At 33.2% G+C, this 14,203-nt stretch overlaps 2 protein-coding genes and 1 pseudogene across 2 annotated transcripts; all 3 read right to left on the bottom strand.

Annotated features, from left to right (window-relative positions):
• Positions 1-334: 334 nt before the first annotated feature.
• LOC108825415 (fructose-bisphosphate aldolase 2, chloroplastic) lies at positions 335-2,688 on the bottom strand. The gene is made up of 7 exons (XM_018598709.2): positions 2,391-2,688; positions 1,801-2,070; positions 1,592-1,701; positions 1,407-1,497; positions 1,167-1,305; positions 939-1,069; positions 335-712 (listed from the first exon to the last, which is right to left on the bottom strand). The coding sequence occupies exons 1-7, from the start codon at positions 2,565-2,567 to the stop codon at positions 434-436; spliced, it is 1,197 nt and encodes a 398-aa protein (XP_018454211.1). The 5' UTR covers positions 2,568-2,688; the 3' UTR covers positions 335-433.
• A 1,937-nt stretch (positions 2,689-4,625) lies between these two features.
• On the bottom strand, positions 4,626-6,935 carry LOC108825425 (endoglucanase 23-like). The gene is made up of 5 exons (XM_018598718.2): positions 6,498-6,935; positions 5,718-6,017; positions 5,474-5,635; positions 5,078-5,353; positions 4,626-4,990 (listed from the first exon to the last, which is right to left on the bottom strand). The coding sequence occupies exons 1-5, from the start codon at positions 6,903-6,905 to the stop codon at positions 4,658-4,660; spliced, it is 1,479 nt and encodes a 492-aa protein (XP_018454220.1). The 5' UTR covers positions 6,906-6,935; the 3' UTR covers positions 4,626-4,657.
• Positions 6,936-10,385: 3,450 nt separating this feature from the next.
• Positions 10,386-13,603, bottom strand: LOC130508416 (endoglucanase 24-like; annotated as a pseudogene).
• Positions 13,604-14,203: the final 600 nt, after the last annotated feature.

Here is a 14,203-nt window from a genome sequence, read left to right as displayed (position 1 = left end):
TTACTGCCACGTCGACATTTCTACTTTCTGTTTATATTCAGCGAGCCTACTCCCTTGATGTATATATATTGGGCTTACGAACAAGGACAGTATATTGGGTATGTAGCCCCACTATCAATGTGCCCATCTTCTTCGCTTCATATACTTTTTTCTTATGCTCTCTCTTTATCACTCTGTGTATGCATGCATGCATGCATGTGGAATTATATTATTGTAATTCTTACATGAGACCACCGTGAGTGATAGGGAGCGTCCAAAACTTCAATATATTTTTATTTATTTGGCCCAAAAAAACTTCAATATATTTTTTTAAAAGGAGTAGCTAATGCAAATATTAAGCAGACAAAATAAATTGTTTTTTTAACATGATAGTAAGGACAACCAAACTCAAAAGCAAATGCAATCAAAACATAATTTGCTTCGTGATCTCTGATCAATAGGTGTAGCCCTTGACGAACATACCCTCCTTAGCCTCTTCAGACTCACCTTCTCCTGTGTATTTTCCAAGCTGTGCCAACGAATTGGCCTTGGCTCTAGCCAATAGTGTGGTCTGTGCTGCGTTCACATTCTCATCTCTGCCTCCCCATGTTTTCAGACATGTGTTCTGCAGTGCACGTGCGTAGGAGAAGGATACATGCCACGGGTTTGGTGCTTGGTTCATCGCGTTCAGGTTCAGCGTTGCCTCCAACTCAGACTGTCCTCCGGACAAGAACTGCAAAATCAAAGCAAAAAAAAAATTTAACTTCCACCTCAAGCAACCAAGATCTAGGGTTCTCCTCATAAAGAACTTTTTATAAATCGAATCGAGCAAATGTTTGGATGGATTTTCATATTGTGTGATTCACGTGGAGAGAGAGAGAGAGAGAGAGAGAGAGAGAGAGAGAGAGAGAGAGAGAGAGAGAGAGAGAGAGAGAGAGAGAGAGAGAGAGAGAGCTTGCCATGATTCCGGGTACAGCGGGAGGGATTCTGTTGCGGAGGAGCTTAAGGGTGTAGGAGGCAACTTGTTCAGGAGTAGCTCTGTCTTTAGACTCGGCTCCGGGAGTCACCATGCTCGGCTTCAATAGGATACCTTTGATTTGTACAAGATGTTTTTGATATTAATTAGGATATTGCAACTTGTATAAGATAAGCAGCTCCATATACTAACTAGCTAGAAACGAAAATACCTTCAAACATGACATTGTTCTGAGCAAGGTAAAAGAAAACCTCAGCCCAGACCTTCTCCGCTACTTCGTAAGTCCTGTCAATGTCGTGTTCTCCGTCCAACAATATCTCTGGCTCTACTATTGGAACCAATCCACTGTCCTGAAAAAAAAAAAACACACACACAATCTGCGTTGTGAAATAATAGCTTAAAAGAAATCGTGTTTGGCCTGTTTCTTGAAGTTAAAGCAAAAGTGTTTTACCTGTGAAATGGCAGCGTATCGAGCAAGGCCCCATGCAGCTTCTTTAACAGCTAGAGCAGACGGACCGTTGGGAATGCTCACGACAGTACGCCTAATCAACCATCAACACAAATTAAAGTCACTGTAAGCTCGGGTGAGAGGAAACATTTTGGATAGGAACAGAGGGTACACTACTCTATATATACCATTTGGCGAAACGAGCACCTTGTTGGTAGTAAGCAGCGGTTCGGGAGGATAGACCATCGAGTCCTTGGCACCATGACTCATTGTTAGAGCCAACAAGTGGCACTAAACCCTACTTCCATAAATAGATACATACAAGTCGCTTAGATTCCTTTAATCAAGCACCACGTTAGGTACAGATATAATGAGCATGCATTTAATTTAGTGATACCTTGTCGACTTTGATACCAGGGACGATGTTCTGCTCGACGAGGACGTCGACCATTTTCTTGCCTTCCGTAGTAGACTGATACAGAGTCTCCTCGAACAGGATTGCACCGGAGATGTACTGTCCGAGTCCTGGTGCAGAGACCAGCAATGTCCGGTATGCTTGTCGGTTTGCCTCAGTGTTCTCTAGCCCTATCGAATCCAAACGCTTCCCGCAAGTAGCGTTCGACTCGTCCATCGCCAAGATTCCGCGTCCCGGAGACGCAATTGTTTTCTGCCCCCAAACACCAAAATACATAATTATTATCAAATTGTATTTTTTTTTGTTATTTTTATACTACTAACTTTTATCTATGAACATGAAATTTTGTATCAACAATCATGAACTAAAATCAAAACGCAACTAATAAAAATGGTTCTGAAAAAGGAGAAAAGTTAAGACTACAAATTTTTTTAAGTGAAAACAGAACATAACTAATTTTGTTAGACATTCCAATTCAAAAGGTCAAAAGAATAAAAGAACACCTACTTTTATGTATCATGCAGATAAGACACGTGACAAAGAGAAGAGGAGTTGTGTGTGGGAGTACTAACCGCTGTCTTAACAAGCTCATCGGCGTAGGAAGAAGCGGCACGGACGGTAAGGGAAGTGGCGCGGTTACGTAGGACGACGGCGGCGGAAGATGGCTGACGGATGAGAACGCTTTGTCCCTTGACCCACTCCAATTTGTCCAACACAGGAGATGCCTTGAGGAGTGAGGTTGATGCCATCTTTTGTTAAATGTTATCTCTTTCTCTTCTCTCTGCCTTAATTTGGTCTGATCAAGAGTAAATGAGCTTATGATGACACACACCAACACCACCTTATCGCCGAGGAGGAGGAGCGACCTCACTCTCCTTCTTTTGGATTTATATTTCTAACTAGATTTTGACCCGCGCTTTGGAAGCGCGGAATATTTTACGATAAAAAATTTCACTAATAACTTAACAAATATTTTAGTAATTTTTAAAGAGTGTGTATTTAAAATATTTTTGCATTTAAATCAGTGTTTTTAAATTCAACCCGATTGTGATTATACCCGTTAATCCGGAGATCTGACAATTCAATTTTGGTTTTTAAAATATTCATATTAAAAAAATCACTAAACCTCGAGACTAACCGATTGAACTGATGGATGACCGATATGTAATCTAATTGGATTTAAATTGTAATAGTTTCATAATTTGTAATCTTATAATCCAAATTTTAAAGTTCATTATTTTGCAATTTATGAAATTATGATGTTTCTACAAAATTCTAAAGAGAAAATGATAGATATAAAATAATTAAGATTAATTATTGTATTGTCTGGAAACATTGATAGTAGTATAAAAAATATATTGTTTGGAAACATTGATAGTAGTACAAAGAAATAAGTATATTGTTTGGAAACATGGATAGTAGTATAAAGAAAGTAACATTAGTGATTTAATGTAGTTTTAACTATAAAGTATAAATGTGTATTTAATTTAAAAACTTACAAAATAAATGTTAGGTCCAACAGAATGTTTCTGTTTTAATAAGATAGATCAGATCAGTTATTTGAGGTTCTTGTGCCCTTGCCAATTACACTCCGCCACGTGGAACGTAATCTTGTATCACTCATCACAATTCAAGAAAAATACCACCACATTGAATCGCGTGAATGCCATATGCCCCTCGTAGGCTCGTTCATGTTTGAGTAGACTTTTGCTGTACCCTATTTTCCTACCACAATTTCCTATGGGTTCCTTTAGTTTTCTATACCCTTTTTTATAATTTTATTTTTGATCAAAACACAAAATCTTTAATCCTCCCTATGGATTAGTGAACTCATGGGTAAGTATTTAACTTCTATATCTTTCAAATTTAAAAAAAAAATATTTTAAAATCGTTTTTAATCATATTTTGATGATTTTCGTGAGACTATGAAAAAACAGTTTTTTGATTTTTGAAATATTTTTATCAAATTCTATAAATCAAATAAAAAATATTCACGTTTCCGATTAAATTTTATGATTTTTCGTTAGACACATAAAATTAAAAAAAGAAAACTGTCTAATAGAGATTGAGAAGTGAGAAATAGGAGCATGAGAGGAATTGCCTCTTCATGTTTGCTTCTTCTTTTTTTCATTTGCTTATCCGGAAAATAATCGAACAAGTACCCAAACAAGGTAAAGATTGTTCACTATATACTTTCTTATGAAAAGAGAATATATTTTTTATGCTGTTATATATAGTAACAAAATACCTCTAAATTAATTAATATGTAGCCCTGTGTAATTAATGTATTACTAACTTTTGTTTTTTTGAATTGTATGTTTATGCAACATGTTGTCATGATGTTGAGCTCAAAGACAACTGCATCATATTCATTTACAAATAGTGACAACAACTTAGAGCATCTCCAATAGAGTTTTCCCCAATTTTTTAAAATATTTTATGCTGTTTAATTAAAAAGTTTCTTAATATACATATAGCAAAGGTTTTTAATTTTTTATTCTCGAAAATTTGATGGTAAAGAAATGATGTTAATAATTTATATCAACTATTAATAAACGTATCAAATATATAACTGATAGGAACTCATATTTATATCAACTTTAAAAAATGATGTAAAATAGCTTAGATTTATATCATTTTTTTAGAAGTGATGTAAGTTAGTATAGATTTATATCACTTTTATTGAACTGATGTTAATAATTTAGATAACAATATCAATCATTATAACTGATGTTAAACACATATTATCATCTATTAATAAATAATTTAAACTACTCATATTTTTTTGCGATATTATTTATGTCAAGTAATATGATATTTTTGGTAGTGAAAGTTGAAGTCAAGTGAAGTTGGGATTGCTACTAAAGTAGGCAAAGACACCAACTAGAGGTGCATTGATGTACGTTGTGGGCTCCGTATCGGTAGCATTTGTCCGTTTTCCAATGAATGTATCATCTACGTTAGGCCCGCCAACCACCGCTCCTACTAGAATGTTTGGGTTTGGATTGTCCGAATGGAAAATTTCCCATCCTTGTTGACACCCAAACGCATTGCTTTGAACCTTAACAGACGGTATAGACGAACCACGGTGGTGGACCTGTCGCGGGTACTGATCACCGTACCCAACCATGTATGACAAGTGCATTGGATTATCTCCCAAAATGTAGTCCACCTACCGCGAAAAAAAGAGAATACACATATGATTTTAATGGACCTATTTAAATCATTATATACACAATAACACATGATGTTTGAGTACCTGTCGTTTAACTATGCGTCGAAGAGAATCGGGTTGAAACTTGAGGTTACCGCAACTGAGTTGTTGAGAGGATTTAGAGAGGTAGTCCGCGTAGGCAAGGATGAGGAAAGACCATGCGGCCGTGCTCTGGAGCTGGCAGGCAACGGGTTTGTAAAGAAGACCGCCGGGTGTGTAACTCAAGTGTGGACCAGCGGTTTCCGGAAATACTGCACAAATCGTTTTCTCCGCAATATCTTTATATGGTGATAACGCACTCACATTCTTCTCAAATACTTCCTGTTCACCCAAATTGACGTTAATAGTATATCATGTTTAGTTATATATGCTTTTTATATGGTTCTGACCTAGTGGTTTTGGAAGATCATATATATATAGAGATTGAGAACTGGATCAAACCTTGGCAATGAGAACATCAACACCCCCAAATTTGCTGTCCCAGCCAAAGTCCAAGTAATTGTAATCTACACCGAAAGTTTCACGATTGTTCACCAAGTACTCTAGGTAATTATCACTACCAGTCGCCCTCCTCAACCACGCAGCTCCCCAGAGCAACTCATCCTAGATGAAAAATATTACCATTTTATATGAAATATCAAAAGCCTGGTACTATAGACATATTAATTTTAGAGTGAAGGTTTACCTTATATCCATTATTACTGCAGTAGAAAGGGCAAGTGGCGTTGTACACGTTCGGATTATCGTAATAAGAACCTCGATGCATATCTGCGTACTGAAACGTTTGTATGGCTTTGTCTAGCAATAATTTGGAATATTCAGGCTGTGATTGTTTGAATGCGATAGAAGCAGCCGCCAGCGCTGCAGCGATTTCACCCGCTAGATCGGAGGCTGGCCCTGGTGCATCTATAGCAAAAGCGGTTCGTGGCGTGTCCATATCTTCCGGTCGTTCCCAACAATCATGGTCGGGCTGTGCTTCACCTACCTAGAGCATATTATAATCTTATATTGTTAGAGTGAAACCAGAGATTTTCATTTGAAGCCGTTATTTCCGGAAAATATAATACAAGCTAGGACGAACCAATCAGTAGAAATTGATTACTTCTTCTCACAGTGATGATATACAATTTGATTACGTCATCATCATCAACATACCTTGTAGTTTTATGATTTTCTTTCAACTATATTATAACCATTTTATATAATGTTTACAAATATTGATAAATGCAAATTTATATTAATTACACACTCGTATACCCAATTCATCCGTATATATTCCGGCTCTATTTTCAATTCTAAAATTATTAAAATGTCGACAACGCATGACAAAAAATAATGAAATACAAATTCTTGATAACGATGTTGGTGTGTATTTGGTATAAATATTAAAAAGATGTTATACCATAACTGCTATGTACGAAAATAACGAACAGTTGATATTAGCGGTTTGTTTATACGAACATACTTGGACGAAAATGCGATGAGGGAGTTGTGAGACAGTCTTAAGGAGATAATTGGTGGCCCACTTGAGAGCTCCAAGGTTGTGTCTAAATTCATTCGCAGGCATGTAAGAACCAAAGTTGATAGAACTCCAAGCAAGCATCGTGGCCGTAAACGCCATCGGAAAATGAAACTTAACGTTGTCTCCGGCGTCGTAGTAACCACCAACGAGGTCGGTGTTGAGGTTTCCGCCGTCCTTGAGTGCAGAGTCACCACGCCACAACATCCTTTGTTGTTTGGGAAGTCGACCAGAGCGTTGACCTTCGAAAAATAGGATCGACTTATGCAGAGCATCCGAGTAATTGTGAGGAATCACCGTTTGTAACAAGAGGAGAAGTACGAAAACGGTTAAAATTAAGATTGATGGTTTCATTTTTTTTTTCTTTACATAAACTTTGTGAGATTTTGATTTCTGGCATTGGGCATGAGGGTTTAGAGTTCTTATTTATAGAAAATTAATGTCTAGTTCATGTATACGTATTTGGTTAATTTGGTAAGATACCGATTTGCGTTGGTTTGGTGGTTATCCATCCATCATCCATGCATGTATTAAAATATTAAATATTGTTTCAACTTTAACTCTATTGTTATCAAGAAGTGAATCATTATCTTACTAATTAATTGTTTAAATTTCAAATTTAGATAAAAATCTTTGTATTTTTATTTGAATAGAAATGTACTTTTCTGATTCTAGTGATATTTGAACAAGAGTATTCTAGTTAGACCATGTATAGTGGAAGTGTTGATTAAAAGAGTTTACAATTGAATTATTACAATGAGCATATTGAAAAATGAAATCTAATGATGTGGATTATTTGATGCCAAAAAGATTTAATATATTGATAAAAAAGTGAGAACCACCACACCGACGATACATGTCAATTTCTAAAGATTTTTTATATTTTTATATTATCTTTTGTTTAAAATCAATAATCTCATTATAAGTTAAAAAATTATTTAAATACAAAAATATTATTTTAAATTCTCTTTAAATAAAGACTAAGTTTATTTAAGTTAGACATACAATAATAATTATGAACTATTAAAATAAGTGTTAAATTTTATTTTTTAAAATCATTGTAGCATGTAAATTTAATATTTGTTGAATAATAAAGTAGGAAAAATGATATGATCAAATGTTAAAAGATGAAAAATATGGTGCTGAATCTCAAAAGAATTGTACATAATCTTTTTGTATATACATAACAACTCTGACAAATTGTATTCCTTATAAATACTTTTTTGGACAAGTACAAATCTCAAAGTTTACTCGGTTAAATTTGGATACAAGATCTGACCATCTACATTCCAAATATATATACTCCTTGGTCAAATGTTCCATATATACAAGGCCAGCTTTGATGGTAGAAACTATATATTTCCACATATATATTCTGTTTCTGTGTAAGTATTTAGAATTTCCCTGTATGTAGATATTCTGCGAAAGGAACAATTGCAAGGAAAAAATATTAAATTATATCTTATCAGTAGCTAAACTTTAATAATTTAACTATAATATACAATATAACTTGACCCGCTCATCCGCGCAAATGTTTGATTTAACTTATATTCAACGTAAACTTATAAACCATTAGTTTTATAAACAAATCTTATGTATATTTTTATGTTGTGTAATTTACACAGAGTACAATATATTATTTTATAATATATGTTTGATAAAAAAATCATTTGTTCATAATATTATATTAGAATTTATATAATTTGATGCAATTTGATGTCATTATAATGTTCATATATTAACCTATTGTCTTTTTTAATTATTTTAAAATGAAACAAAATACTAAACTTTTTTAACTTTTGCATTAGTTTTCTATGAATTATTATTAATTTTATGATTTTTTTTTTTTGAAAATTGAACTCTCAAAATTTTTATATTTGACTAAACTAAATACGATAATACTATATATTTTTATTTAATATATACTATATATTTCTGTTTGTGTTTTTATTTTCACCACAAAGAAATAACAACTATTATAATTAATTAATTTTAAATATAGTGGCAAAATCTGTAAATAAGAAGAAATACAAAAATAAATTACTTAATTTATTGTAAATATAATGGCTAAATGTGTAAATTAAAGAACTAATTTAAAATTATCTATGTTTTCAAACAATTCTCCTTTATTTTAGTATCTATGTTTTCAAACGGTACCAAAAAAATATTTTTTAATAATATAGATGTCTAAGAATAATGTAAGGGTCACAGGTTAGATGAATGAAATCTGATTGCTTTGATGAATAGGATGAGATCCAGATATTTGCTGGAAGAACTCTTCTTAATTATAACTTTTGGCATAAGTTTGATGCAAAGAAGTATTTGTTATTGAGTTAACACACACTTGTAATATACTTTTCCATTTTTTGTTCAATCACATAAACTTCAGTTGAAACCAATGTATCATATTAAAACTATAAAAGACATGAATTGACTTAATATAATCATACAAACAATAAATCATTTGTACAGACTATTTAAATATAATATTCTCTTAATTTCAAAATAGATGATTTTTAACGAAGTTTTTGATGTTTTAAAATAAAAAATATTTTCATATTTAAATATAACTTTTACTTTTATCAAAATGTGTAACCAATTTATTTTGTAATTTATTTTATAATTGGTTGAAAATATTTTAATTTATATTTTAATGTTAGGTAAATAAGTTTTCTAATAGTTGTTTAATATCTTAAAAATTCATATATTTTGGAAGAGGGAGAGTATTACTTAATGATTGTAATCATTACGAATAAAATTGAAAACCAATAATATAATATAAAATTGTAGTATTCTCCTCTAGATTGCTATTCATGGAAAATATAAATGAATACTCAATTATGATCTATTGGCCATATTGGTTCATACAATAATCGACTTAAATTTGATCCAAAGTTCTTTTGTGACACTAAGGAATTCATACTCCCTAGATATTATTTGCAAAATGATTTACATATGTGTCATTATCACATTCATTCTCATTCTAAACATTATTTGTAAAATGATTTGCATATGTGTCATCATCATATTCATTCTCACAAAAAAATGACATGATTTTCAAAAAAATGTGACGACATGATATCAATTTAATTGTGACATGTAAAATTTTCTTATAAAACTTATATTTTTCTTGCAAAAATTTATAAAAAGATAAATTTTATGTACGCACATTTATTTTTGGCAAGCCTTTTGAAATATATTAATAATTAATAACTCATATATCACCATTAAAATATATTATATATGAAATTAATAATAAAAAACTAATATAAATACATTTCATTGTTTAATTAATTTATATCTCATATTTTTTATAATTATATATATTTTAATAAAATTAATAATAGATATGGATTAAAAATACAAAACTAAAACAATGCTAATCAGTTAATTTTTCTGATGATTAAATATTTTAAAAGTTTTATCAGCATTTTTTACTGATGATTAAATTTATTTCAACTTAAGCAAATAAAAATCCAAAATTTGTTAAAATTTATATTTTTAAATATAGACATACTTAAAATTAGGGATAATAGAATATTTTAAATAAATATGATATAATAGAAAGAAAAATAGTTTTATTAAATTTAATTATAACTTTACTAATTTAAAATAAAATAAATAGAAAAAATTAGACCAAAAAAAATAAAAAATAAAAAAATACATTTACGATTTTCTCTTTTTCCAAATCGATAAAGTTAAAATATAAAAATAACAAGGAAATGTCAAAATGTAACTAAGTTTAAAAAATATATATTCTTATTATTTCAGCGGCGCATGGCGGAGGGAAGTTTAAAATAAATATATAACTAACTTTTACAAAGTTAGTTTTGCTGTGAATCTCTCGGTTAACAAAAATAAATAAATATTTGTATTTTTCGTAACACAATTTATGTCAGTGTATATATGATAGACGAATAGACTATCCATTACATTTGAATTAAAAGATGATATCCAAGTAAATAATCCGAATGAGATATTCAGATAGAAAATTTCTTTCTTAGCTTTGCGTATGCAAGATTAGCTAGAGGGACTTTTTTTCTAATGTTACTCCAGTGACGTCAGCTAAAACTAGGATTGGCTGCAAAGTAAGCCAATACACCAACGAAAGGAGCGTTGATGTAAGTAGTGGGCTCTGACTTGCGGAAATCAGACCTGTCATCGTCGTACTTATCGTCCTCTCCGGGCCACCGACCACTGCTCCAATCAAAACGTTGGGTTTGGTTCGGTCGAGTTGAAATATACCGATCCGTCTTTGCACCTAATGGCGCCTGGATGGTCTACGATCGACGGCAGCGATGAGCCACGGTGGTGGATCCTCTTTGGATACATCTCTCCGTACCCGACCATGTACGATAATCCCATTGGATTCTCCCCCAAAACATAGTCCACCTTCATTTTCCAATAAATAAATCAAAATAAGATTAATCCCTAATATTATTAGTCTAAAAATATATGTTTTTTTTTTGCACAAAATCGTGAAAATAAATTTGTATTATTTTGCTTTCAATGAATGCATGCTAATTGCTATATATGTATATTGTCCGGTTTAGGTGACTCATGAGGAAGATGGGAGAACAACCAAAATCACTACAAAGGGGAGTAACCTGTTTCTTGGCGAGACGACGTAGATGATCAGGAGGGACAGAGAGGCTGCCACAATTGAGGGAGAGGGAACTTCTAGAAAGATACTGAGCGTAGACAAGCAGGAGGAAAGATATCGTGGTCGCGTGCTGGAGCTGACTACCGCCGGGTTTGTAAAGAAGACCGCCGGGAGTATATTCAATGTGTTGTCCCGGAGACTCCGGCACCAAACTACACATGAAGCTCTCCGCCGAAGCCTTGTACGCCTCTAGGTTGTACATATTCCCTGCTATAACTTCCTGTACCGGAACTAAAACCTTAAAATTCATAGGTTAACATATATACCGGGTTTTGCGTCTTAACCGGGCCATGTTGGGTTCTTCAACGCAAAGAAAAGAACATAATTTTATATGCACGTGAAATGCTCGTGTTTATATTTGCTTTACTTGCAAGAGAGTTAATTAAAGTTATGAATCATGATTTCGATTTGATCACGTAACTCTGATCAAAAAGGTCAGTATAGATTTTTTTTTTAATATCTAACTTTTTTTTTTGCTAAAAAATTAATATCTAACCTTGGACACGAGAACATTAAGTCCACCAATTTTATTGTCCCAACCAAATTCGTCGACGTTCTCGCTAGCACCAAAGGGTTCACGGTTACTCTCAATGTAGCTTAGGTAACTTTCATCACCAGTCGCTTTTCTTAGCCAAGCTGCTCCCCACAATAACTCATCCTACCCATCCCAACAAACATTTAACTATTAAAAAAAAATCACCAAGAAAAAATAGACTGTAATAGTTATCAAGATTTGTATGAATATTTTGCGTGTTGTTTATTTAGCGATCCAAATAATATGTTTTTTTTAATTTAAAAAAAAAAACCTGAAATCCGTTGAAATCGCAGTAGAAAGGGCAAACGTCATTTTTGATATCATCATTGCTGCTATAAGCACCACGGTGCATATCAGCGAACTGAAACGTTTTTACAGCGTTTTGGAGCAACGTGTGAGAGTAGCCAGGATCCGATGATCGCACAGCAATTGAAGCTGCCGAGAGGGCAGCTGTGATTTCTCCGGCAACTTCAGAAGCTGGATTTGGGGCATTTACGACGTAAGCAGTACGTGGTGTATCCATATCTTCAGGACGTTCCCAGCAATTATGATCTGCAATCGGATCACCTACCTAACATATACCACAAGTTCGTTTCCTCCTTACTTTAATTAGTTTGCATATACGTAGTTATGTTAAATCCCTCTTAAATAAAACAAATCATTAAATGAAAGCAAACAACATCAACATCATATATCATTTCTGAGGATTCTGAGAGTGCCAAAGTCTCTATCATCGCTCGCATATCTCGACTCGTATTATTAAATGATCATATTACAGTGTAGGATGTAACGACCCCTGAATCAATTCGCTAATATATTTTTGTATTACTGAATGAAATTTCTCATTATTGCAATTATAGTCAACAAAATTGATAGTTGTTGGTTCCAAACAGTGGCTAAAATAGTAGTTGGGTCATCTTTATATGTACTACTAAAAAGAACGGGCGGGCACACAATCAAAGTATATATAGAACCTTATAGTAATGTAAAATCACAGAGTAATTGCTTTTTCCTCTTAAAGTATGCTTAGAGTAAATTGGTCAGTAATCATTCGACGTTATGCGTGTGCAATATCAATTAAGAAAAGGAAAAAGAAACTCATTTTTTGGAAATATTTATTTTAAAAATAATTATTTCGTAATGAGAAAGGCAGGGGCCAAAAAAGCGTGACACAACGACAAAAAAAAGTGCAGAGACTTCTCTCTTGAGGGTGCAAAATTAACAAAACAGCCACTCACCTCTCACGGGTTGTTACTTTCTTTCATTATCTTTGGCAACAAAAAAAAAAAACGACTCAGTTTCCCCCAAAAAAAGCTATTCAAATTCCCGAAACTACCCCTCTCCTATTGCAAAAACAGTTACGAAATTGAATTGCCATTAACGACCGACGAACCTGAACGAATATGCGGTTTGGTAGCTGTGAAACTGATTTCAAGAGGTAATCGGAGCTCCACCGGAGTGCAACGAGGGCGTTCCGAAGCTCCGGCGGAGGCATGAACTCTCCGAATTCAATTACGCTCCAGGCGAGCATCGTGGTGGTGAAAGCCATCGGAAAATTGAATTTGACGTTGTCTCCCGCGTCGTAGTAACCGCCTGTTAGATCGGTGTTGTGCGTCCATCCGTCGCTCAGACCCGAATTTCGTCTCCACGTCAGACGTTGGTCGTTGGGGAGGTAACGGAGCGTTGGCCTTCGAAGAAGAGGATTGATTTCGAGAGTGCGTCCGAGTAGTCGTGCGACATTGCCGCCGCGCCAAATAGAAACAAGTATATAAGTGAGAGAGGGTTTAAATGTAATTTCATAATGTCTCAGGCGTCGGAGCAAAAAATAAATAAACGTCGGTGGTTCAGATTCTTTTTATAATATAGGTGGTGAGGGAGCCGATACTGTCTGTGACTCTGCAACTGCAAGTGAGTCACGAGATGTGTTTATATATAACTTGCGATTTTTGATTAATTAATTAATACACCAGTATCCAGGCTTAATTATGTAATTATTTTCTTCCTTTTGTTTATTATTTCAGTTTTAAAAATTCTGATGCAGTTACTTTTTCTTGGGGAGATAAATTGTGTATGTTCTTATGCAATTTGATGTTTAATACTAAAGAAAAAGTTATTTTATTTATGATTCTGTTGTTTCATAATATGAATCGGAACTTACAGATGTTGATTAGAGTTTACAAGTAAAAAACTTTTAAAAATGTAGATAATAAGGTTTATATAAGTTTATAGCTATGAAGTTCAATTGTATTGTAATAACTAACTAAATAAGGTCTTTCATTTTTGTAGTAAACATATAATAGGTCTCAGAATGTTAAACTTTGTAATAGCTTCCTAGACGAAATGAGCTATTAAAAATAAATTTCCCACTAAAAATTGTAAACTTGTACTCGTTTTGTTTTATAATATATGTTAAATAAATATAATCTTTTATATTGAATTATTTTACATTATTTT

This window comes from Raphanus sativus, chromosome 2 (assembly GCF_000801105.2).
Source record: "Raphanus sativus cultivar WK10039 chromosome 2, ASM80110v3, whole genome shotgun sequence".
Lineage (NCBI taxonomy): Eukaryota > Viridiplantae > Streptophyta > Magnoliopsida > Brassicales > Brassicaceae > Raphanus > Raphanus sativus.
Note: the sequence above shows the minus strand (reverse complement) of the source record. Positions and strands in the feature narration are given on the sequence as shown.